This window comes from Eschscholzia californica, unplaced genomic scaffold (genome assembly GCF_041429995.1).
Source record: "Eschscholzia californica isolate CP2 unplaced genomic scaffold, dmEscCali1.0.p SCAF_4, whole genome shotgun sequence".
NCBI classification, from domain to species: Eukaryota; Viridiplantae; Streptophyta; class Magnoliopsida; order Ranunculales; family Papaveraceae; genus Eschscholzia; species Eschscholzia californica.
The window spans coordinates 27,977,206-28,003,048 of NW_028238461.1; the positions used below are offsets into that span (position 1 = coordinate 27,977,206).

Consider the following 25,843-nt stretch of genomic DNA (forward strand, 5'->3'; position numbering starts at 1 on the left):
CCAAGCCAGAACCGACAAGTCCATGAGGCTGAGCGAGAGCCAAAGCCCAAGCGGCCAAATAGGGGAAATGAACCTATGAGTGCACCCCTCACACAGACACCAACACAAATACTGCTAGGCTCAGGAGAAGATCTAAGGGCACTAACACTAACAGTTGTCAAGCAATCAACAGGAAAAAACTGATGCCCCCCTACCACAGCGCAGAGGGACGGCTAATGGGCGTACGTCCTCAACCAGAATAGAAACAAGGCCTCCTCCTACTGAGACCCTAAAGGGTGTCTCTAAGGTACGGCTAATGGGCCTTCTCAACCAGAAGAGAGGCTAAAGCAGCCTCCTGCTGAGGCCCAAAGGGTGTCTCTAGAGGTGAAGAGTAATGGGTCTATAGCCACTACCAGAAGAGAAAAGAAGGCCACCCTCCCACAACAGCTCAAAGGTAAAACCAAGGAAAAAGAAATCACAAGTAAAACACGAAGAGAATGAAGTTACCACAGAGGACAAGCTTTAGTCTGCAAGATAATACTAAAGAAAAGAAAAGCTTCAAGTTCACTAGACAGTCAAAGGAGTTAAAAATTTCTACAATAACCCAGTAAGAAAGAAAGAAATCAACATTAACTGATTAAATTAAAAGGAGACAGAAAGGAGTAAAGTGAAAGGATGCATGAAAAGCAGAAAAAAGAAGAAACTAAACACCAAAAGTTTGATAAAATTCTCCAAACTGACTACAACAAAACAAAGTGACTGAAACTTGGGTGTCTAGTACCAACCAAGTTCAGCCTACTCACACTAAGCATCAAAAGAGTCCAGATATGGACTATAGCCGACAAAGACTCTAATCAAACTATTACTAACACAAAACACCAGACAGACCTGACTAAAACTGAATACAAACTACATAATAAAGACACTAAACAACTAAAAGAGACAACTTAGACAAGAACTTAGTGAAGAGACGAGACTGAAAGTGCAGCTTCATCCTGTGCCCCTGCATTGGTGATGATATTCAGACTACGAGTGAGGAGTAGTGATTCTTGTAGGAGTCTTCTGGCTTCCACATTCTCGAGCAGTAAGGTATCTTCCTGTGAGTTCTCTACTGAGTGATCAGATAGCCAGCAGTGGAGGGTCTCGAGTTGTTTCGAATTCTCTTCCCTGATGATTGGAACAACTGATGGGAAGGGATGATACCATGGACTGGGGAGGGAGGAGGAGCTAAAAGCTGGGGAGGTTCAGGAAGCAAGGTTAGAGAATCTTCCATGATGGCTTCCATCGGTTCTGGGTCTAAGTCATTCTCTTCTTCTGATGAGTTAACAAAAATAGGGCAGCTATTAAGAGGGTGTTCCACAATACGGCATAATTGACAGATGGCTCCTGGAAATTTCTGATAACTAATCTTGATGACTTTTTCTCCATCTGAGAAAATAGGGTTGATGACTGCTAACAAAGGTGACCTGATATCATAGAGGAAATGCACTCTTACTGATGCTGATTATCTTTCCCATGCACCCAACGGTGAAGTCGAAATCTTCCCTAGTTTGAATAGCTTTGGGCACCTTAAACAAAGTACATCTCATTGGTTCAAAAAACAAGTCGTCAATTGAATCAGTGAGAGGGAATCCACTTCCTTAAGCACCAAGATCATTTCTCTAATGATCCAGGGACGACCAAAGTTTAAGAGCATCGAGTACAAATTGGCTCTTGGGTTTGATGATAAACGTGTTAACTGGCCCTTCAGTAGGGTAGTAGTCATAGTCTATGAAGAATGTGGATTGACGGTATATCATTTTTTTGATAAAGGTATGCCCTACATCATAAGGACATACCCATCTACCGACGAAACCTGAATTGATAGGTTGAAGCTCCTGTTTTGACGAGGGTTTGGTGAATCTGAGAGTCAGTTTGCCATGGGTGGAGAGAGAGTATTGAGAGGCCATGAAAAGGATAGAAGAAAAGAAGGCTGATGAGTTTTGGAAGAAGATGACTAGCAGGGGCGAAAGAAACATGTTTAAATAGAGAAGTGGAAGTGGAAAGAAGACGAAGAGATTCGGCCAAAAGAAAATCATTGCTTGACATGCAGGGGACTTGGGAATCAGCTACACTTCAGAACCATCTACTCAACTGAACTGGTTGTGACCGGTGACATACTAGTCAGAGAGAGAGAGGAGAAGCAGACCCAAAAAGAAGAAAAAACGAAAACCAGCTAAATCGAGAGAAAACCCGGCTAAAAGGAAGAAGAAGAGTTAGGGATTACCTTTACGTGTTGAGAACCAAAGTGATTTTGTCTTGGGTTTGATGTGGATTGTTCTCGAGCTGAAATCCGATGTGAAACACCCCCAATCCCTAGGGTTCTTGACTTTGGAAACTGGATTCGCGTGTTGTTGCTGAAGATTATTGTTGTCGTTTGTGTGGATTCGAGAGATGGTAGTAGTTGAAGAGGTTTAAATACGTTTTGGATGGATTATAGTGGTGGATTTAGTGTCGAGATAGCTTAAAATTAGGGTTTGGAATAGGGGATCTTGAGGTGAAAAGGAGATGAAAGGGATCGCTCTGCAGACGTCACTGCACTCACTCTCTCTCTCCTAAAAAGACCTCCCTTGGTCATTCTCTATGACCCTTAAGATATTTTTCTCAATTTTTTTTCGTTTTTTTACCATCACAATCATTTCTCTCACTATCTTTGTCCTTATCTCTTTCTCTCTCTCCCTCTATACAACAAAAATCCCTACAAGAGCTCCTTCTTAAAACAACATTAAATGTTTCAATCGTGAAACCCTTCATTAGGCCTTCAAGAAGAAATCCTAGATTATAGGGTTTCTTCCAATTTTGGGAGAGGGGGATTGTAAACGGTGGTACGTGGTGGTAGTGGCCGTAAAGGAAGGGGCAATTACTGAAACCCCCACCTTTTCATAATGCAGATTACTGAAACCCCCACCTTTCACTTATAATTACAAAAACCCCCACCTTTTTGAAAATTCTGTTAGATTTAACTTTATACTTTTAAATATTACTTTGTTACCCCTCTTACTAAAACCCCCACCTTTTCATAATAAACTTACTAAAACCCCCACATTTTCTAATACACTTACTGAAACCCTCACCTTTTCTAAACAGACTTGGACTCTTACTGAAACCCCTACATTTTCTAAATACACCTACTAAAACCCCCACCTTTTGACCACTTTTTGACTGTTTTTTGCTCCTTTTTATGCATTTGGTCCTCGTGAAGGACAAACCCTAGATTGTACAACTAGATCCGTGATAAAAATCGGTAGAGTTGTTAAAGGTAACACATTTACCATTAAAGATTCTGGAATTTCATCTAACCATCTAGAGAGAGAGAGAGAGTACCTTCGGTTAAGGGAGAGAGAGAGAACCTTCAATGGAGGACGCCTTCGAGAGAGATAGAGAGAGAGAACCTTCGGTTAAGGGAGAGAGAGAAAAAACCTTCAATGGAGGATTACAAGAGAGAGATAGAGAGAGAGAGAACCTTCGGTTAAGGGAACTGCTCCCCTGCTCAGAAATGCCCATTTCCCGTGGGGGCTTGGTGGGAGAAGATAGAGTTGGTTATTTGCCCCCACGTGGTTTCTCGAAGGCGCCCAGATTTTTGCATTTATAAAGGATGGGCTTGTTTAACAAATGGGCATTTCGGTCAGTACACATCACTAACGGCCCCATGCTGTTAAATCTGACGGAAATTTTAAAAAAGGTGGGGGTTTTTGTAATTATAAATGAAAGGTGGGGGTTTCAGTAATGTGCATATTGAAAAGATGGGGGTTTCAGTAATTCCCCCAAAGAGATAGATGTTCTTATTTTTTTTTTTTTTTGTTTTTGTTTTTTTTTTTTTTTTTTTTTTTGTTGTTGAAGGTCACCCATTATTTACGGCTGGGCTTAACACCGATTTAAGGCTTCGCCATGAACTTTTAGCCCAATAATTTCTTCCATTTACTACGGTCTCACTAACAATAAACCGCCCACCATTTTTTGCCTCGGATTGAAAGTAAAGAGTGAAAAGGAGAGGAAATCAAGAAATAAAAGATGAGGAGTAATTAGTTAACTTGGGATTCTTACATTCAACTGACTCCTCTCTCTCTTCTGTAGGACTCTTATATGACTCATTAACTTTCAATAACTTCTGTCTCACCAACATATTTCCCTTTGATTTCTCTCCCCTTCTGAAGATCTCTTCCTACCAAATCACCAACCACTCATTCTTGATTGACAGAGAGAGATTAAACTTATGTTTCACTTGTTGCAACTCGCAACCCTATCAATTTTCTCTACCTGGGTATGTGAAAATTTTCAATTCCCCTAATTTATCGTCGTTTCCATTGATTTTCCATGGATACCATCATTTTTCAACATTCATACAATCTCTAACTTACTAGACTGACAACTGGTTCTTGCTACATCTATTCTCTCTTCCTTCTTTATTTCTTCAGTACTTTTGGTTCTTCTCATTTTTTTAAACCTTGTTAGTTTATTAATTTATTTCATGTCATAACCTGTTCATTTTTCTGTTTTCGATTGTTCCCTTTCTCTGTTGAAGTGGGTTCTTGTTTTGGATATCAAACATCTAACATTGTCTTAACTCTATTTCACATTTTGTTACTTGATCTTGTTCTGTGTTTGTTGTAGATTAGATGTTGGTTTTCTGTCCTTTGACTGATTCAAGATGAAAGGATCTATGGCTACCTCCCCAAAACCCATTGAGCACAGACTTCGGTTATCTGTATCGTCGTGAGTTTACTCTTCTCTAATCCTAATTTTCTTTACCAATACTCTCCACGATATCATATCAGTATTCCCCCAAATTGATCGATTCGATTTTGTATGTGTTGGAGTATGTAGGAGTAGTGGGTAGCAGTTTTGCAATAAAGATGAAAATCAGTTAGTGGTCATGGGATCATATTGTGCCTTTTTTATTCATTAGGTACCTACTGAAAATGCGATGTGTATCAGTATTTTCTTGTTGAAGGTGTCTACAGAAACCGTAATTTATTTAGTGGCTGTAGATACCGGGAAAGATTAGAGAAAATAATTGTTGGAGTGAAGTATGTTTGCAGTATGTCATATTTTGGAGCATCCACTTGTTAATATATGCGTCCTGCCACTCAGATTCGTAGGGAAATTTGAGGTTACATCAAATTGCCCAACGTTGTTTCAATGAAAAGTTCTTCAAGTTGGAACCATTTTCGTTTCAACTGTGTTGTGATTTCTCTAACCTAGATTGTAGTTAGTGACACGCTTGATAGAGAAAGGAAATGCAATTGATATAGGAATGCAAATTTATATGAAATTTTTTTGCTACTTGGCAGTGACATATACAAGGTAAGTTGATAGGTCCCTTTTGCTAATCCCTAGTTAGAAAAGAGTAGGGATATTAGGTATAGATAATTTGTTCAAGGTAAGATATTAGGGTGGTTAGAATTTGTTCTTTCGGATGAAAGTTTGTTGAGGTCTCAAATCCGAGGATGATACCCATAGGGTTTGATTAATAAAAAGTGTGTTGAGCCTATCTATGCCTAAAGTGTTTGAAAAGAATCCTAGTTGTTTCAATAGAAAATGATTAAGAAGAAGAAGGTTCGGAAAACCTGGGATGTCTATTGGATTCCTTATTCACTCCAAGAATAACTGTTACACAAGTAGCAACTAGTATTAATACAGCAAATTAGGGTTTTGTAGTTTCCTAAGTCTCCTAACTAATCTAGGAATGTAGATAACTGATCTTCGGCTTCTCGATATGTCACGTTTATTCACGTATCTCGTTACTCTCTAAATCTTTCGACCCAGTTTGGTATTCTTGCATGTTCCTCATACCCAGCTGTTCTAAGGTTTTAGAACCATGTTTTTTTTATTTTATCTATTAGTTTGCCAGTAAAATGTTGTAGGTTATATATGTAATTGTCAACAGTTCGTATTGTGATGATGCACCATGCGCATAATGAATTTGAATGTTGTATATCACAAATATAATCATAAATTGGTCGGTGTAGCTTTTTGATATTCTTTGTCATGAGATTTGTTAATCAAAAGGGGAAAACACTTGCACACTTCTATATTTCAGGGATGATAAGAATAAGAGAAGGTCCATAAGAAGTAAGATCTCAAAAGAAGTTGAGAAGCCTTTCCATGTACCTAACCAGGATAAGAGCTCAAGATGCAAGTTTCCTCCTTTAATGGCTGTCCTTGTTATTATTATATTTGGGACTGTTTTAATACTTCTCCACTCTCCAACACTTCACAACAATGACCCGGCATCATACTCTGGTTCTAGGTATGTTCTATTTCCTTAATGCCTAACGTGGCAAACTTCACATGTAGAACTTCTCCACATGTAACTCCAGATTTCCTGCTTCTTTGTAATTTTACCATGTAAGGTTCAGATGTATCCTTGTACCCTATGAAAAATACCATTTTTACAAGAGTTGAGGAAAAACCCCACTTCACAGTGTTCGCTGAATGAGGACTGGAGAGACCAGAAAACAACAAAAAGTCCCAGATTGTTTGTTGATCTAGCTACAAGAATGGCATGATCCTTTAATCTTACCTTAGGACATAAATGGCTTGACTTGGTCATGTTGACCAATGTTATCCACCAGTTATAACTTATACATTGCCATTCGGCATTAAGACATCCAAAATGTCAACATCTGGCTATATGAAAGTGAACGCTGCTAATCTTTCTTGTAAATTCAGTTTGATTATTTGGAAATGCTACAGATGGAATTTTATAGAAAGGAAGCATCCATCGTTTTGCTTCTTGACTAACTCAACTTGCTAATATTTTTGTCACTGCAAAAAAGCAGATGGTTACAGGAAACACATGTTGCAGATCTGCGATATGCATCAGATTTGGAAATTAGTTGGGTCAACATCTCGAAAACCTTCCAGAAAATGACTAGTAAACCTCAGAAAGTAGGCTTACTAAACTTCAATAAAATTGAGATTGACCGTTGGGAAAAGGAGGTACCAGGTGTTAAGCATGTTATCCTTAAACTGGATGCTGCTGGAAATAATGTAACGTGGGATTCGTTGTATCCTGAATGGATCGACGAAGAAGCAGAATCTGAGCTTCCTTCTTGTCCATCTCTTCCGAAGCCTGAAGTTCAAGATAATATAAGTCTTGATCTTATTGCCGTCAAGCTTCCCTGCCGAAGATCTGAGGGAAACTGGTCAAGAGATGTTGCTCGTTTGCATTTGCAGCTTGCAGCTGCAAGGATTGCTGCTTCGGCTAATAAAAATAAACTCGTGCATGTGCTATTTGTGACGGACTGCTTCCCAATCCCAAACCTATTCACTTGCAAGGAGCTTGTAGTACGGGAAGGAAATGCTTGGTTATACAAGCCTAATTTGTTTACACTGGCAGAAAAGATTCAGCTCCCGGTCGGGTCTTGTGAACTTTCAGTTCCATTCCGGGACAGAGGTTAGTCCCTTTCATTTTTCCTTTCTATTGAGTCATTCCTGTTTCTTATGCATTTTCATTCTTTTAAGTGCATTAATTGCCAGCGATATTGAAAGGCATTCTTTTAACATGAAACCAACTAATAATATGTCACAGCTCACAAGGTCACGGCATTTTATTAAAGTATATTCAGTGGCATAGATTTAGGGGTATGGATCTCAAAAGCTTGGAATGCTTCTTCAGGTTGTTACTTTTGGGCTGTTGCAAGTATTCCTTTTCAGTTTTCAAAATCCTACCATGAGTACAACTGATAACTTCTTTCTTTCTCCACACTTCCTTTCACAGTCCAACTGACAATTGTTAAATAAGTCCCAAGATATTTCCTACATACACATACACGAGAACATATATTTCTCCCATGTTAGATAAGCAGCTCCTTTAGTTAGTTTATATAACCCTGCCTTCAATCTAATTAAATGGAAAAAGCAACGCAATTTGGTTTGTATAACCCTAGATTTAAGGTTCACATCATTGGAGTCTATGACCAACAGTTGGCTAGCCAAGTTGGGTGAGGCATCTTCCTCCATTCTAGACACTGTCAAGAGCGAGATTCTTGTAGCTCAAGCTTGCTTGGAATGTCTAACTGAGATTTTTGCATAGATGATCTAAACCTTAATAGTTGCCATAAAAAATGAGTAATTATAAGAATTGAATTGGATCGATGCAGTTTCGCTTCAGTAAATTTTATTTTTCTAAATTGCTGAACTTGTTGACTTGATGCAATTTACTAAGACAATATCTTCTCAACAGATCGACGTGTGTACTCAGGAGCTGTTCATAGAGAAGCATACGCAACAATTCTGCATTCTGCACATGTCTATGTCTGTGGTGCAATTGCTGCGGCCCAGAGTATCCGCATGGTTGGTTCCAAAAGGGATCTTGTCATACTCGTAGACCAAACTATCAGTGAGCATCACAGGGGAGGCCTTACTGCCGCCGGCTGGAAAGTTCGGACAATCCAGAGGATTAGAAACCCAAAAGCTGAAGAAAATGCTTATAACGAATGGAACTATAGCAAGTTCCGGTTATGGCAGTTAACAGATTATGACAAAATCATCTTCATTGATGCAGATTTACTCATCCTTAGAAACATTGATTTCCTATTCGGGATGCCGGAGATATCTGCAACAGGAAACAATGCAACGCTTTTCAATTCAGGTGTAATGGTGATCGAACCTTCAAATTGTACATTTCAACTACTAATGGATCATATCAATGAGATTCAATCCTATAATGGTGGAGATCAGGGTTACCTGAACGAAATTTTTACATGGTGGCATCGAATTCCGAAACACATGAACTTTTTGAAGAACTTCTGGGTGGGAGACACGGAGGAGGAAAAGCAAATGAAGACTCGTTTGTTTGGAGCTGATCCACCTGTCGTCTATGTTTTACACTACCTGGGTTTAAAGCCATGGCTATGTTTCCGCGATTATGACTGTAACTGGAATGTTGATATTCTCCGGGAATTCGCTAGTGATGTTGCACATAAAACATGGTGGAAAGTTCACGATGCAATGCCAGGTAACTTGCAAAACTTCTGCTTGCTTAGAACAAAGCAGAAGGCAGGATTGGAGTGGGATCGAAGGCAAGCCGAGAAGGCAAATTTCTCAGATGGTCATTGGAAGATTAAGATTAAAGATAGACGTTTAAAGAAATGCTTTGAGGATTTTTGTTACTGGGAAAGTATGTTATGGCACTGGGGAGAGACAAACTGGACAGACGACGATGCATCAACTAAACCTGCAATTGCCAAAGCAGCTTTACCTAGTCTGTAAGATTCTTACTTCTACTCCTTTCCTATTCCATTTTTTCCTCCTTTTCTATATTAGGGAACTCGATATATCCTAAATTCAGTTCCATAAATTTACAGTATACATCAGATGAGTGAAAATGGGGGTTTCTCCTTAGTTCGAAACTTGTACCCCTTGTACCCATGTTAGCTACTTCAGTTTTCTGTAATATGGGTTTGATAGATATCACCTTTGAGTTTTTTTTTGGTGATTGAAATTTCCTTATTTGTAGAGGAATTGTTGTTTCTCTTTTAAGAGTCGTGCTTGTTCCTGTTCATGTTTTCTTGCGCATTTACATTTGCAGATTGTTAGCTATGTTGTACTTAGAGAGATATTATGTAATTCTCGAGTTGGTTAATTCTGAGTTGCAGAGTATTCTTAATATGCTCTATTGCACAGATTATAGTCATAGACCAACGGTTTGTATAAAACCAATATGTTTTGGCTCCGACTCGATATTTGTAGGTCATATGATGTAAATATTGACTACCCATGTAGTGGGATTATGATGATACAATGATCCTTCAAATAGAAAAAGAATATGATCTATGACATGCATACACAACTACTTAATATAAGCTAGACGAAACCCAATCGTCAGCTTGGATGAAATTTTGTATTGAATAAGTGTCAACAAATTGCTCTGGAATCTTGTTACTCCAAGATACTCGAGCTGATAAATTCGCCCCTTGACCATAATTTTCCAGTTCGCCATAATATAACGTAGACAACGCGAAATCGCCTTCCCATGGCATCCATCCATCAGGGTTTATAAGGTCTGCTAGGTAACTGTTTATGAAAACAGTTCTGGAGAATTCCTTCCATGGCCTCCCCAAGTAGTTCTTATGAACTTTTGGGTTCTCATGGTACAATTTCATGTATTCTTCTGTACCTGTGATTGTGCAATTTCGAAAGACAAAGCCTGTTGACTGTGCCGGATCTGTTCGGCCATGAGCTGCTACTACATTAGTTTCACCATTCTCAGGTGAGATTTGTCGTGGGCGGATTATAATGGTCGAATTATGGAATACTGCAGCGGAGTTTCCGAAGATGAAATCAACGTTACCTTCTATACGACATGAAATGTATAATTGACGTAAAGCTCGAGCATAAAGAGTATCTTGATGGCCTAGGAATTCACAGTTCTCAATGATGGACTGATCACTGTCGGATCGGTAGGCAACAGCTTGATGTGCATCAGGTCCTGCTGTGTTTTCAAATGTCAAATCACGAGCCATGAATCCATCCCCTAGTACTCCTGCAAATTATTAGAATATTGGTGAGAATCTAATGTCTAAGTAAAATATAGCTTCATTTGATCAAAAAAAAAAAATGTAAAATACAGTTTAACATCATTGGCCTGTGAAACGTGCACACATACACACGGTTGCATGGATCTATGGATCATGTGACCTATCTTATTGAATAAACACTTGAGAAGGTAATTTCTTTCCAACATATCTCTCTACGTACTCGTTCACATCTCTCTCTCACTCTCTTTCTCACTCTACCGGAACTAACTATTCATATGGAATAAGAGCTTAAATCTAGTTTTTTTTTTTTTTTTCCAATGATGATGTCCGTCGGTGATGTTTCTTTCGGTGTTTCTACAACAATTGCTTCTATTGGACCTTATGATGTCCAATCTGGTTCACCAACCAGTGTTAACGACTCTCCGTGGACAACTATGCTTCCGTGTCAAAGGCTAGTTTGGTTTCATTGATGGTTAGCAGCTCATTGCACCCCTAGTGCAAACAATGGCAAACTCTTTGCAAACGACTGCAAATTCTCTTTAAGACCATGCAAAACCTTTATAAATACCTGTATATTGAGAATACTATGTAAACCACTACAGATGGTTCGCACGCTATATTGTTTGGAAAAAGAATCCAGAAAAAATTGTAAACTATCGCAAATTCTACGCGAACTACTACAAACAGTTCGCAAACAATTGCAAACTGTTCGGAAAAAGTTAACCGTTGAAACAAATTCAAGAGTAAAAAAGATAAGATCCAATTCCTCGTGTTGTTGCTGTGTGACGACTGATAAGTGTGTTGCGGGCTTTATTGAAACTTAAAGATCCCTTTTCTTCTTTTCTCATGTTGAAGTAACTAAATCGGAGGATTATTTAGATAGAGAAAGAGTATACGTTCCATTTGAAGATTAAAATGAAGATTAAAAAGCGTTGCTATTAGAAGCAGGATCAATCTCTCTTCATCTTTAAATCCTTATCAATTGATTGATGTGAATCTCAACAAAAAATAGTGTTTCGTGTATTGAAATCCATGGTTAGGATAATTTTGTAAATAGCACCGCTAAAAATATCCGACCTTTGTATAACAAGTGGCTTATTAATTTTAGGATAATTTTAAAGGCGCCCCTATAGTGTTAGAGGGGCATCCCTCAAGGCAAGTTTTGGAGGGAATTTGTGAAAGGAGGTGGCTATAACACTTATGGAAGCTCCTATCTTCCCATATTTTTTTAGTCTTTTGAGCAGAAAAAAAAAGATAGACTAGGGTCAACGAAAATTGACCCCAACACAAATTCATAAAGAAAGTAGACTCACCAACAGTAGCGGTGTTGTATGTGGACACACCAGGTCGAACGTTCACAGATCCAGTAATGACAGTCTTACCGATACCTTCTCCCACGAACACAATATTTCTCTTGTGCAATGGAATCCTCACAATTTCCTTATAAACACCCTCTTTAATCAATATCACAAACCTACCCCCTCCCTCGTCGTTATCTGGCGCCCTATTCACTGCTTCCTGTATTTTCCGGTAACATCCTACTCCGTCCTCCTTACAAACTGTCACATTTGCCGCTAAATTTACCGGAAAACCACATTTTAAACCAGAATCCCCTCCCTGAATACCATTAGCCAACTCCCAATATCCATCTCTCTCCGTCATAGGCGGTTTCCACAAGCTAGTTTTATTCCCAAACCGGTCATATGAAACAACCATGCTTAATGCATTACTAGTCAACTGAGTCAACGTTTGCACGAAATTGACCATTTCATTAGCCTGTTTGGTGCCGTTAACCTTGGTAAGACCGGACCAACAATCAACCTGGTAAAGAAGGGCAGCACTTAAATACGCACGTGCGTCTTTAAGTTCGTGACGTGGAAGAACACGAGCCACTAGTGAAAAGCGGTATTCCGAGAAACGAAGAACTTTTAAGCAAGTTTCAACGACCAAAGTCCGGTTTAAATCATCGTCTAAAATGGTTTTGACCATGTCTTGAGCGGTTTTGAGATTATGGGTAGAGATAGAAATGGTGGTTTTGATGATGTCGATGGGTTTAGGGTTGATGGAGATATTACCGGATTGTATTAAAACGGTTTCGCAGGTGGTCGGAAACCTGGTCGCATTACAAGCTTCACGAATTATATCATAACTTTTTGGTGAACTATTTGTTTGGTAGGGATGAAGATGGGTAGAAGAGGAGAGATAAAATAAGAAAAAGAGAGAGACAAGGGTGAGAGGAGCCATGCATGGAGCTGAATGAGAGAGAGGGAGGGGGGAATCCACAGAGAGAGGAAGAACGATTATATGGAATTTTACATTGAAGAGAGATTACAAGGATATAAAAAGTGAAAAGAGAGAAAGAGAAGGAGCTTTTACTATAAACAGTATGAGGGTTGTTATTTGATAACGTGTATATGTTCTGAATATTGGAACATACAAGAATGGGCTTTGGTTTCCAATTATTGTTTTCAAAGTAATCCGATTTTGTTGAGGAAATGCTACAAGTACCTTACCATGACTTTTTAGCCAACATATCTGGTCATCGAACTGAGTTGTAAACTGTTGAACTTTTGACTAAAATTTAGGTCGGTCATATGAAGAGTAATGAGTAAATTAATGCAAGTCACATCTATAGAAACCTTGGGACTTCAATTTTCCAAAAGAAAACCCCTAAAAAGTGGTTAGAGAACGAAACGACCACCAGAATTGTTCGAACACGATTAAACAGACAAACAATTTCCCAAGACGACAAGAATAGTGATCTTTACTTATTGTAGGTCAAAGATAAAAAACTCTAATCCAAAAAAGAATTAAAAGTCAAAAAAATAAATTATAAACTCACATCTACTACAAAAATGGACCCAATGCACCGAATTCCATCAATAGGCAAAAGATTTTTTGTTTCCTCCAACTTTACCCCTCTCTATGTATAGATATAGATTTTAGAGTTATTTTCTTTTTGACCTCCTAGTTAGTGACCAGCTTCCTTTTTTATCCCATGTTTTTCGTAAATTCAAAATTGACCCCCTATTTTCTGCCTCCGTCTGGTTTCCGTTAGTTTTAATATTACGCCTTCCAAAAATATCCTTGTGTTTGTTAGTGACTCAGTGTGCACTACGAGGTTCTCACTAATCCAAATCCCCCCTCAACAAATCTTCATCTACCCATTTAGTAACCAGTTATCAGACTTCATCATCATCAACAAAATCACCCCCCTTCTTAATAATTTTACTTCCCAAATTTTGATCCATCAAAATCACTCAAAATTTTTTTCTACCCAGAACAAAATTTTCTCATCTCTTCCCCAAAACCCATCTCAAGAAGAAGAATAGTTAAATTCAATGATGGATTCAAACCAAGACGAAAAAGTAATTCATGTTATTACAACCTTATCTTCACCTTTTTAGAGTTCTCAACCTATTGATGCTAGTTCTTTTCAATTAGAAAAATCTATTAGTTTATGGCTAGGAACTCATCATCTTCCTTAAATTACCTCCTTAAAATACGAGTGCACGACATATTAGAAACCGGCGACAAAGTAGTGAAGGATATGTCCTTTCGTGAGAATGAGATATCCTTTCGAAGGAGTATCCTTCCGAAGGAGTGTCCTTCGACAAAGATGGCAATGCGAACAATTTGTCAAATATGACAACGATGACCTTATCCGAAAGATCATCTAGTCGTATCGAACTAGGGATCGTAATGCTTCACTAGAAGCCGCTTACAATCGTCGGGTCACTTCGGTGATTCGCGACTAACATAGGCCAGATCCTACAACGGGTTACACCAAAGAGTGGTGACTTAATTGGAGGGAATTGACTATAGGGAACCAGCCAAAAGATGGATGAGATCCAACTAAATAAGCCTAAAAGGTTCGAATAGCGATTCAGAACAAAGATAGAAAATACCGTGCTGAAAAGGGTGCTCGGAAGTAGCTTTGGGCCAGCCAGACCAAGCCCATTAATGGGTTTATCTGGCCGACCCATAAGGGTATTGGGCCGGCAAGGCCGAACCCGATAATGGGCTAATCTGGCCGGCCATGATGAAGGAAACCCTAATTACTCTGAAAAGGGTATTCAGGGTAATATCTTTTCTGTGGTCCAGATTAAATCCTTGTTTGAGTACAACTCTGATTTTAGCGTTTCTATATAAGGGTCAGTTAGAGAACAGAAAAGGTGTGGAAGAATAGCTAGAGAGAGGTTTTAGAGAAAAAGTTCTCTGTCTATCTTTCTAGTCAAAGGAAGAACTCTTCTTCTCAACCTTCAATAAGGTCCGATCTTAAATTAAAGAGGGGAGATCAAGTCAACTTGCTCGAGTGTCTCAAGTAGAGGAGCTACGATTGAAGCTCTCATCTTCGGGAAAAGGCATCGAATTTACTTCGATAGAAAAACCAATAGAGGTATTCTTCTTTTCGATTCTAGATCATTACTAGTCCTTGCATGTGATCCTGGTAACTAGTGTTAACATATAGATGTTTGAGATTCCGCTTACAACATTAGGTGACTCCAAAACCCAACAGTGGCGTCAGAGCCTCTTGCACGAACTAATTTTGGCTAGACAAATTAATTTCGGACTTGATTTATTAGATAGATAAGTTTAAATAGAGATTCAGACATCAATTTGATTAGTTTGAATAAGATCTAGACTTAATCAAATAGAAATTGAAAGAGTTTAAATGGATTAAAACCTTAGATTTTCGTTCATTTGAAAATAGTTTTCGAAAAAAAGATTAAAGGGATTTGATTTTTAAATGAAGTTTCAAAATCTGGAGTTTTTGATGATTGAATCATCAAAAACAGCAGTTGGAATCAATTTTAAGATAATAGAGTCGGAAAATAGCAACTAGTGTTCGACCGGTCTGACCAGGATGCCTCCGGCCAGACGCTGACGCGCTCGGACGCGTCCCAATCCCTCTCGAACTAAGTCCGATACCGACTGGAACTGGGATCCCGAGAGATCCGCGACCAATATTCTCGGTCGGGTCCTATGACGCGACAAGAGAAGATCGAACACGTCTTGGACTAAGGAGTCCGAGACGTTCGTGTGTTGTTGCCTCCAGACGCGTCTGGACACGTATAAAGCTTCTTGGTCTTAGAGTTCAAAATGGCCTTAGACGCGTCCTTAGACATATGCGTCCTAGGAAGCGTCCAGCCTAGTGTTGGACGCGCCTGACTATAGGACAAGACACGTTTGGAACGTACTGTCCATAGGCCATTATATGTCCGACTATGCAATCTATGGGTCTTGATCGAGAGTGTCTTGGACCTATACCGAGGGACCCTCTCGGACGATGAACTAAGTTTTTCGAGTCTTGACCCGAGTGAGAGTTTTTTCGGTCTTTTCACCGTTTTTCCTCTTGATTCCACCCAAGTTTTTCCGAAATTGACCCGGGCCGTCGGATGACCTAAACGGAATTTTTCCTGAAAGTAATTTAAAAAACCATTACGGATAAAATCGAAACATGTCGCTAGTCTGAATTTTACGAAAATAGACTTAAGGCACGTTTGGCACATAAATGTCAATATTTTTGCCCGATTAGCTATTTAGACTATATAAAACCTAGATTCGACCTTAGAAACAGATCAAATACATGCTTTATATATTATGAATGTCATATTATTGTGTATGTATGAATGTGAATGCGAAGACTAATATGGTCATAGAAGTATTTTTTCTTGATTAAACACAAATGTGTGCCAGCGATGTGATAATTAATTTTAATTTTCAAGTTTTATACGATCTGCGAATCGTTGAGTCTTATAATTAGAGTTTAGGGTCTATGGAGTCCATTGAAGAACAGAAGGATGAGATCGTGGTTTGAGTGGGAGAAATCAATGGAGGTTCGAGGATGGAGATCCATGCGAACTAAGGAGAAACAAGAAGTTACCTAAGAAGATTATCTTTTAGGTTAGGGGTCATACTAGGATCTTTTTTCTGCTTGATTTACTTTCTCGTGCGCATTTACTTATTTATCAGTAAAGTATGCATGATAAAAATGTAAAAGTCCCTAAAATGAATTTGAGTAAAGCCTACCCAAATTAAGACACCTGTTGCGCCCTTGTTCATCGATTGTGGGTCTGCCTCCGCAGGGTGTCATCTTTTACCTCAGGACAATACTGGCAGACCTATGAAGAGGTCTACAAGTCTAAAATGGTTATTTTCAACGAACCAGCAAAAGGGTTTCGGATTTCGTGGCAAAGGATGAGTTTGACACACAAGTGTGAAACTCATCAACCAAGAGTCATAAGAGTATGATCAGTAAAGAATTTACTCACCCAGGACGAAGAGGTTAAGGTCAGTGCCCTAGTACGCTTAACTTCAAAGAAATGGGGTTTTGGAATCGTATTATTCAAACGGGGATGGTTTTCATTAAATAATATGGCACAAACAAGTTTTGCGAATATTGAATGTACTTAACAAAATCCTTTATTTTCTGTTTATGTAGTTTTAATGGCAAATATTAGTTTACAATTAGATTCATTCTTTGAGAAGGAACAGTTGAATCTAAACAAAGATTGGGAAAATAATCAGAGAAATGTTCTCCAGACTTCAAACAAAGAAAACGTATTAGATACCCCAATTGTAGTGGAAACCGCCTCGACAGTTAGAAACAAGGAAACAAGTGCCTATGTTATGGAGATAAATTTGGCAGATACGATAGAGTCCCCCTCATGGGTATTTCATACCGGATGTGGAGCTCATATCATCTCAGATATACAAGAGTTGAAGGGAATTAGGTATCTGACAAAAAGCGAGATGGTTCTACGAGTCACAAATAAGGCAAGAGTTGTTGTTGTGGCTGTAGGAACTTATAATCTCTGTTTAGAAACTGGATTAATATTAGTACCTAATAATTGTTATTATGTACCTTCTATTTCAAGGAACATCATCTCTGTTTCAGTATTGGACAGAGTAGGATATATCATCTAATGGTAAAAAACAAACGTTGCTCTTTATACAAAGATGAGATGTTCTATACCAATGCTAAACTTTGTAACGACCTCTATGTTACAAACATAGAAGACCAGATCTTAAACATAGACACGAACTGACTTCATTCGAATTATTCAAACCAAAGTTATCTCTGGCACAGTCGTTTAGGCCAACATTAACTTGAAACACATGCAGAAGCTTCATGCGAATAGGATTTTGTGATCTTGTGATTTAGAATCATATGGCACATGCAAGTCATGTTTAATGGGAAAAATGACGAGGTCACCCTTTAAAGGAAAGGGAGATCGATGAGTGAACCACTAGGGCTAATACATACAGATGTATGTGGACCTATGAGTACACTAGCAAGAGGCAACTATGGCTACTCCATCACGTTTATAGACGACTTTACTAGATATGGTTACGTATATCTAATGAAACACAAATCTGAATCGTTTGAAATGTTCAAACAATTTCAAAATGAAGTAGAAAATCAACTTGACAAGAAAATCAAAGCCATTCGATCAAATCAAGGTAGTGAGTATTTAAGCCAAAAGTTTAAGGAACATCTTAGGAGTTGTGGAATAGTCTCCCAACTCACTCCACCAGGAACACCTCAAATGAACGACGCGTCCGAAAGGAGAAATCGAACTTTGTTAGACATGGTTCGATCTATGATGAACTTAGCCAATCTTCCTAACACCTTCTAGGGGTATGCTCTTAAAACAATCGCTTTCACACTAAATCGTGCTCCGTCTAAAGCTGTAGAAAAGACACCATATGAGTTATGGTTTGGAAAGGTTCCAAAGCTATTTTTTCTCAAAGTCTGGGGATGCAAAGTTTATGTAAAATGTTTACAAGGAGATACTTGCACCTAAATCAGATAAATGTCCCTTTTTGGGTTATCCAAAAGAGACAAGGGGTTATTACTTCTACAACCCATCAGAGAACAAAGTGTTTATTGCTCGTGATGGTGTCTTTCTTGAAAAGGAATTCCTTTCCAAGAAGACAAGTGGGAGAAATGTGGATATCGAAGAAATTTGATCCGCGCAACAAACTGACAGTGATGTACGAGTGTCAAAAGCTTTGGTCCTTGTCTATTCAGAGCCAATTGACAGGGAAAAAGTGGTAGAGATGGAAGATCTCGAAGATCCTCCAGCACAAGATGAATTGGATCCGCAAGAGAGCCCTCAAGGAGTTGAGAGCGTCTCACCAGTTGTTCAAGCCCCTCGTAGGTCTCAAAGACTAAGGGAACTATCTCAAAGAACAAAAATTCTGTTACTGGAAGATAATGATCCTAGATCCTACAAAGAAGCTATGACGAGCCCAGACTCTGAAAAATGGCTAGGAGCCATGAAATGTGAAATGAAATCCATGTCTGAAAAGCAAGTTTTGGAACTTGGTTGACTTTCCCTATGGAGTAACACCCATTGGTTGCAAATGGGATTTCAAGATGGAAATAGAAAAGGATGGAAACGTCAGCATTTTCAAAGCTAGACTTCTTGCAAAAGGCAACAGACAGATTCATGGTATAGACTATGAGGAAACCTTTTCCCCTATTGCAATGAAGAAATCCATTAGGATTATTCAAGCAATAGCCGCTCATTATGATTATGAGATTTGGCAAATGGATGTCAAAATTGTCTTTCTGAATGGAAATCTGGAAGAGGATGTGCATATGACACAACCTGAAGGGTTTGTAAACTCCAAAAATGTTGGAAAAGTTTCCAAGCTTCAGAGATCCATATATGGATTAAAGCAAACAAGTAGGAGTTGGAACCTTCGATTCGTCGAGGCAATCAAAGAGTTTGGTTTCTCAAAGAATGAAGAAGAATCTTGTGTTTACAAGAAGGTTAGTGGGAGTGACCTAGTTTTCTTGGTCCTGTATGTAGATGACATACTGCTCATTGGAAACAATGTTCTGATGATGAATTCAGTAAAATACTGGTTACGAAAATGTTTCTCAATGAAAGACTTAGGAGATGCAGAGTACATTCTCGGCATCAAAATCTATAAAGATAGATCTAAGAGGATAATTGGACTCAGACAAGAGACTTATATAGATAAGGTTCTTGAAAGGTTCAGTACGAAAGACTCTAAGAGAGGAATTCTACCGATGACTCATGGCACAGTGCTCAGCAAGAATCAAAGTCCTAAGGACTAAGATGAGCAAGCACACATGGATAGGGTACCTAATGCTTCGGCAGTAGGATCCATCATGTATGCTGTGATCTGCACTCGCCCAGACGTATCATATGCTTTAAGCATGTGTAGTCGTTACTAATCGAATGGAGGAGAAGCACACTGGGTCGCCGCCAAAAATATCCTAAAGTACTTGAGAATGACAAAAGATCAACTCTTGGTATATGGCGAGAAAAAAGAACTAATAGTTGAGGGTCATGTGGATGCAAGCTTCCAAACAGATAAAGATGATTTTCGATCGCAGTCCGGTTATGTCTTCTGTCTAAATAGAGGAGCAATGAGTTGGAAAAGTTCAAAGCAGAGCACTGTAGCAGACTCTTCCACAGAAGCAGAATACTTAGCCGCTTCGGAAGAAGGTAAAGAAGGAGTTTGGATCAAGAAGTTCATCATGGAACTGGGTGTAGTCCCTAGCGTCAAAAATGGAATAACTCTATATTGTGACAACACTGGAGCCATTGCCCAAGCCAAAGAACCAAGAGCACACCAGAAATCCAAACATATTCAAATGAAGAACCACGTGATAAGGAAGATCACAGAGAGAAAGGATGTGGTCATTAGCAGAGTGCATATGGATAACAACATAGCAGATCCATTAACTAAACCACTACCTCAACCCAAACATGAGAGCCATACGAGAGGCATTGGTAAAAGCGTATCGGAGAATTGCTTTAAGTTGTAATTATTTTATAGAGGGTCTATGTAATTAATTACCTACATTCAATATATGAAATAAAGTATTTCGTCGTTAAATCACGGTTTAGTATTTAATCGACAATCTAAAATAATGAACATTCTAAGTAGGCTTATTTGATACGTGATCCGGTAAATGAAACCATACTAAGAGAACTTAGAATAGATTCATTATTATGTCCCTAGTCCAGGTTGTTGAAATAGACAACAACCACTTACGAAGACTAGCACGTGAGATCAACAAGATAGCGTTGTTTCATGGCCTATGGGAACATGAGTATTCAAGTCATCTACGTGGTTGTATGATTGGAGAAAATACACTAGAGAACCCACCATGAGAGTTCTTCGAATGTGAAAACGTCATGAACTCTCATAAGCAGGATTGGAGAGATTCCTTAAACATGAGTGCTCCACTCATCTTATGTAAGGAATGTCAAACTTTGGTACAACGAAACGTCGCGCCGTAAAAAGAGGTTATAAAAGCGGTCACTGGGTGAGACATGATAGACATTAAGTTAAGTGGGGTACAAGACTGGATTATGTCCTAAGTACACGTGGGAGACTGAAGAAATATGTCCTTTTAGTCAGAAGGAGATGTCCTTCCTGTAGGGTTATGGTGTCTACTAGTGTTTTAAGCGGAATGTCAGACATCTAATGTCTCACACTAGTATTCCCAGGATCATCATGCATAAGCTAATAATTAACTAAGAGTAAGAGATTACCTTAATCGCTAGTTTTCCTTCGAACCTTTCCAATCGAATGTGAAGACCAAGAACTCCAAGTGTTGCTCCTCTAATCAATACACCTGAATGATCAATTTGATCTCCCAACTTGTAGCTAGATAGAACTGCAATGGTGGTTTGATACGAAGAACACCTTCTTCTTTATGACTACTTAGATAGCTTGGAAATTATCTCTCTTTCTCTCTCTACTTGATGTTGTAGAGGTTGAAAGCTTTTGGAGAAATTTCACACCTTATTCAAGTCCCTAAGTGACATTATATGGAATCCTAGTTAGAGTCCAACCCTAATTTGGTTTCTAAAAATTCCATTTTGAACAAGATTAAGGAAATAGTCGAAATCCCATTCCCTTAGTTGTGGCCGCCCAAACCATGCCCAATTAGGAAGATCTGGCCGACCCCATTAGGGTAACACCACCAAGCTTGGTCGTGCCGTTTTGGGCCCCAAATCACCTCCTTTGGTGCCCGACCCAAATACCCTTCTTTCGGGCCTTTCGTGCTATCTTTGCCTAATTTTTTTTAGGCCTATGAGATATGTTTATCGGGTTAGCCCATGTTTATATGTCTCATCCCACTATTCATATTATCGGATCAAAAATAGACATTTTCTTGTGTAACCCGATGTAGGATCCGGTCAAAGTTAGCCGCGAATTATTACTTCGTAATTCGACGATCGTAATTGGTTTCTAGCTAAACATTACGACCCCTAAATTGTCCGGACTTCATGATCTTTTTAATCAATTGTCCTATCCGAAAAATTGCTGGCATTTCATCTTTGGTCGAAGGACATCTCCTTCAGACTCCCATTTATACTTACAACAAGTGCAATGCATGATTCCCGTGTCAATTTGTAACTCATTGATGCACCCGAAAAGGTTGCACACCCAAGCGGAGGTATCAAGTAGTAATCCGGCAAAGCCGGGATCGATCCAAGGATAGGAAGGTAGTTTGGATATCGAAGGGTCTTATCCCTCGGTCTAGATGTTAAAAGCTAACTTAGACTAAAAAGGAGAGAAACAAGGATAAATGAGGGGATTATGATTGAATAAGCAATAAAGAAAACAAATAAACTAATTAAACGATAAAAGTAAACGGGCGAGAGAGATTCGAGAGAAGAGTTCGGAGGAACAAAAGTCGGGAGACGGTAAGACTCGATTCGGGTAACAAATAAGCGAGAGAGGTGTCGAAGTCCGGGAATCCATAATGATAAACCTACGACTACGTATGATCCAATCTAATGTGTCGAAGTACAATCGATATTCGACTCCTAAAGTAGATGTCTCTAAGTACTACGTATATCCGAAGATCATACTTAGTCAAACAAACGTCTAAATCGGTTAATCCCGAGTCATCAAAAGTGTCGTCTAGTCGCCTAACTATGTGAAGTGCATGACAAGACACATGAAATTATGACTTAGACTACGATCGATATCGAATACTTCGTTTCGTCTATTAACTATGCGAAGTGCTTGACAAGACACATGAAAATACGATCAAAACGATAATCGAAATAAATGAACATCAATTAATAATCAAAACATCAAATCACATTAAACATAATCACAAATTCATCACATTTCATCTCCTATAATCGACAGACTAAAGTTAGCTAAACATGGTGATTAAATAGAAAATGAAAAGAAGATCCCCCTTTTTCGATGTGGTTCGAGGCTAAGATCGTCGGAAAATATGAGTCTTTAAGGTGCAGCCGATCTCCCCTTAGCAAATTCTGGGTTCCCCATAGCGACCACCATCATCTTCTCCATTTATCACAAACCTCCATTAAAGCTAAACCCTAGCTTTCTCTCTCTAGCAATCTTCAACCAAAATCAAATCAAACCACATGGGATGCAAGATCAAGACATGGGGAGCAAAAGCCCAAAGGTTTCCGGCCAAGAAAGTGGCCGGAAACCCTTGAAATTTCCGGCCAAGAAAGTGGCCGGAAACCCTAGAAATTTTCGGCCAAAGAGACATGAAATTCGGCCAAAACAAGCTAGATTCGGCCAAATGTGGAGCTCTCGGCCAAGATGCTGCTGTCCATGGCCGTCCCGAGCTACTGTGCTAGGCTGCTACTGCCCGGTGGTCGCGTCCCGTGTTCCCTAAGCTGTCTGAGTTGCTGTACCGAGCTGAAGAAAGACCCGAGTAGCTGCTGTGCATTTCGTGCGCTGCTCATGCTGCTGATGAAGCCTTGCTGTTGCGCATCCCGGAGCTGCTGTTGCGCGTCCCTGAATGCTTCCCGAGCTGCTGGCTGCTGCTGCTCGTGTTGCAGCCGAGCAACAGCTCGGCCGGCCAAAGCTAGGACGGCCTAGTGTGCTGGCCGGCCTATGCTTTGGCCGGATCCTCCTTCTTCTTGCTCTCTTTTTCTCTCTCTCTCAAGCTCTCAAACTCAAGAACAAGAACCCTAAACTCCTTTCTCCCCCTCTTGCTTGGTGAAGAAGATGATGAATAATAACCCTTTACTACTAAAACCCCTTTTTCTCACTTGTGTATACACAACCCTAGACTTAGTCAAACTTGACTAAGTCTTAGACCATTTGAGTTGGACCAAAGAGAGGATGCTCATAAGTTCTCTATTATTCTCTTCCTCTATGGGCTCTTGGGTTGGGCTACTTTCTAAAGCATGGGAGTGCCTTCATCTTGTCTCTACATTTAGAACCAAGGGGGGTGCCTTCATAGAATCCTTGTTTCAAGACCGAACCTCGGCTTCTTTCATTCACAACTTCTCCGTCCGAACTCCGAATCGACTTCCGTTTTCACCGTCGGACTCGTCATTGACTTCACTTGTTGTTTGACTTCTGATTTTGACCAAAATGACCAAAATACCCCTGGTGCTCTTTTCTTCCCTTGCCGCATAAGATGAAAATATGATAATTCGCTCTCTTTATTCCGAATTACACGCCAAACCCCAAATAAACTACCTAGCAATGAAAACACATAAATAATTAGAAATAAAACTCGAAAAGAACTAACTCATCAAAGTTAAGTGACCTAAATGTGGCATTTTCACGCCACATCACTCATCTGATACGTCACATCTTTTAGAATTTCTAGATCCCGAGTATAAATGTCAGAGACAAATGATTAATATCCAGTTGAGCGCGACCACATATTTTCAGTTGCTACTCATCAAGCGGCCTTGAGACACTTTTTCCTAATATAATTAGGATGACACAATCCATTTTTGTACTCCCACTCAGCTTCATGTCTATCATGTCTTTCCTAGTATCTGCTTTTATAACCTCCTTTCACGGCGCAACGTTTTGCAGAACCAAACTCAGACATTCCTTACATAAGATGAGCAGAAGACTCATGTTTCGAGGAATCTCTTCAATCTTGTCACTGAGAAGCGTTTGACGTTCATCACGGTTGATGTACATCTCATTTGAGGGTTATCCAGTGTATATTCCTAATAGTACACCCACGTTGTCGATTCAAATACTCCTATTCCTATAATCCAGGAAACAACGCTATCTCGTCGACCTAAGTCCTAGACTTCCTGAGTCATTGTTGTCCGTGGAATGACCTAGACTAGGGAGATGATAATGAAAAATTCCAAGTTCATTTAATAGGGTTTCAATCATCAGATCATGTAATTGACAAACCTATTTGGAATGTTTTATTAGTCATGGACTGTCGTTTAAATACTAAACCAATTTTAGACGTCTGCGAAATAACTAATTTATTTCTGATAACGAGAGTTTGTAAATTTGAGCCTCTTCCATAGAACTCCTTTTACATGCTCAATTTACTAGTCAAGGTTATTTCCAAAATACCTTATGCCTTAGAGATTTTGTATGCTCTCATACTTTTTTCTTAGGTGACAGTTTAGTTGACTACGGATGTAGTCCGATTAAACCTTGCTTATTATAAATTAATCGAAGGTCGCTTCTTGCGATTTGATAATTTCTAGTAGCCCTTTACTAGAATTAAGGCTTCTATTCTTTCGTTTGTAGGGTCTGCAATAGTTCCCGGCTTGAAACATTGTGATTAGACGGTCTAGATTAGGCGGTTGTGATCCACCATTTAGGGAAGTTTTTGTTATGCCAATCGGAGTTTAATGTGAACAATACGAGTAATTCAAGACAAGCAATTGGAATAGTAACGAACAATCAAGAACAGAACACAGAGATTTTACGTGATTCGGTTGGTGAGACCTACTCCACAGCGACAATGACGCGATGATTTCCACTATGATAAGCAAACAAGTTTACACAAGAGATTCGTGAGATTGTGCTATTGATATCTCCTTAGGGTTTAGTTTATATACCCAGTAAACCCTAATCCCATCGCCTCATCGACTCTCTACAACCGACTTTCTCTACAACAGACATTATACACGGATAACACTAATCACCGACATAAGCCTAGCTTCCGCATTTCAGCTCTGTCTCGGAGTCCAGCTCTGCCTCACAGCCCTGCTTCGCATACCAGCTCTGTCTCAGCAATCAGCTCCGCTAACAGGTTCAAAATTCGGTGCCAAGACCTAAACGGGTTGGCGGGTCCTAAACCGGGTTCGATACCAATCCATATTCGAGTCACTTCTAACAGTTTTCCACTGTTCGTGGTTAGGGTTTCCCTTATATTTATCTCGTATCTAGGATAAATAGAAGTTCCTAAATTCTAGGGTCCTTCGTAGATATCCTGCCGAGGTGATAAATCTTCTAAGAGATGTTTCCTTCTTTAAGACTCTTGAAATCCAAGCTTGCTTAAACACTTAAGATATGTAGCCGACTTAAATCTTTAAGGAGATTCTGGGATTGAGTCAGTAAGTTGTTGG

At 39.3% G+C, this 25,843-nt stretch overlaps 2 protein-coding genes across 4 annotated transcripts; one reads left to right on the forward strand and one right to left on the reverse strand.

The window, feature by feature from the left end:
* Positions 1–2,795: 2,795 nt before the first annotated feature.
* On the forward strand, positions 2,796–9,631 carry LOC147543985 (putative UDP-glucuronate:xylan alpha-glucuronosyltransferase 3). 3 transcript variants are annotated; one of them, XM_086673302.1, is made up of 6 exons: positions 2,796–2,862; positions 3,775–4,279; positions 4,630–4,731; positions 6,059–6,268; positions 6,801–7,417; positions 8,207–9,631. In XM_086673302.1, exons 3-6 carry the CDS (start codon positions 4,667–4,669, stop codon positions 9,232–9,234), a joined length of 1,920 nt encoding a protein of 639 aa, XP_086529428.1. In that variant the 5' UTR covers positions 2,796–2,862; positions 3,775–4,279; positions 4,630–4,666; the 3' UTR covers positions 9,235–9,631. The 3 variants fall into 3 exon arrangements, with proteins under 3 accessions (XP_086529428.1, XP_086529427.1, XP_086529429.1); XM_086673301.1 differs by lacking the exon at positions 2,796–2,862 and having other exon boundaries at positions 3,749–4,279; XM_086673303.1 differs by lacking the exon at positions 2,796–2,862 and having other exon boundaries at positions 3,788–4,279; positions 4,635–4,731.
* LOC147543986 (putative pectinesterase/pectinesterase inhibitor 51) lies at positions 6,159–13,043 on the reverse strand. The gene is made up of 2 exons (XM_086673304.1): positions 11,816–13,043; positions 6,159–10,507 (listed from the first exon to the last, which is right to left on the reverse strand). Exons 1-2 carry the CDS (start codon positions 12,744–12,746, stop codon positions 9,819–9,821), a joined length of 1,620 nt encoding a protein of 539 aa, XP_086529430.1. The 5' UTR covers positions 12,747–13,043; the 3' UTR covers positions 6,159–9,818.
* Positions 13,044–25,843: the final 12,800 nt, after the last annotated feature.

Bases quoted from the DNA above. Each gene is read 5' to 3' on its own strand.
- LOC147543985 (XM_086673302.1), top strand. From the start codon at position 4,667: ATGAAAGGATCTATGGCTACCTCCCCAAAACCCATTGAGCACAGACTT. The intron at 4,732-6,058 runs GTGAGTTTACTC...TCTATATTTCAG, and splicing joins CTTCGGTTATCTGTATCGTC to GGATGATAAGAATAAGAGAA. The intron at 6,269-6,800 runs GTATGTTCTATT...GCAAAAAAGCAG, and splicing joins GCATCATACTCTGGTTCTAG to ATGGTTACAGGAAACACATG.
- LOC147543986 (XM_086673304.1), bottom strand. From the start codon at position 12,746: ATGGCTCCTCTCACCCTTGTCTCTCTCTTTTTCTTATTTTATCTCTCC. The intron at 10,508-11,815 runs GTGAGTCTACTT...AATAATTTGCAG, and splicing joins ATACAACACCGCTACTGTTG to GAGTACTAGGGGATGGATTC.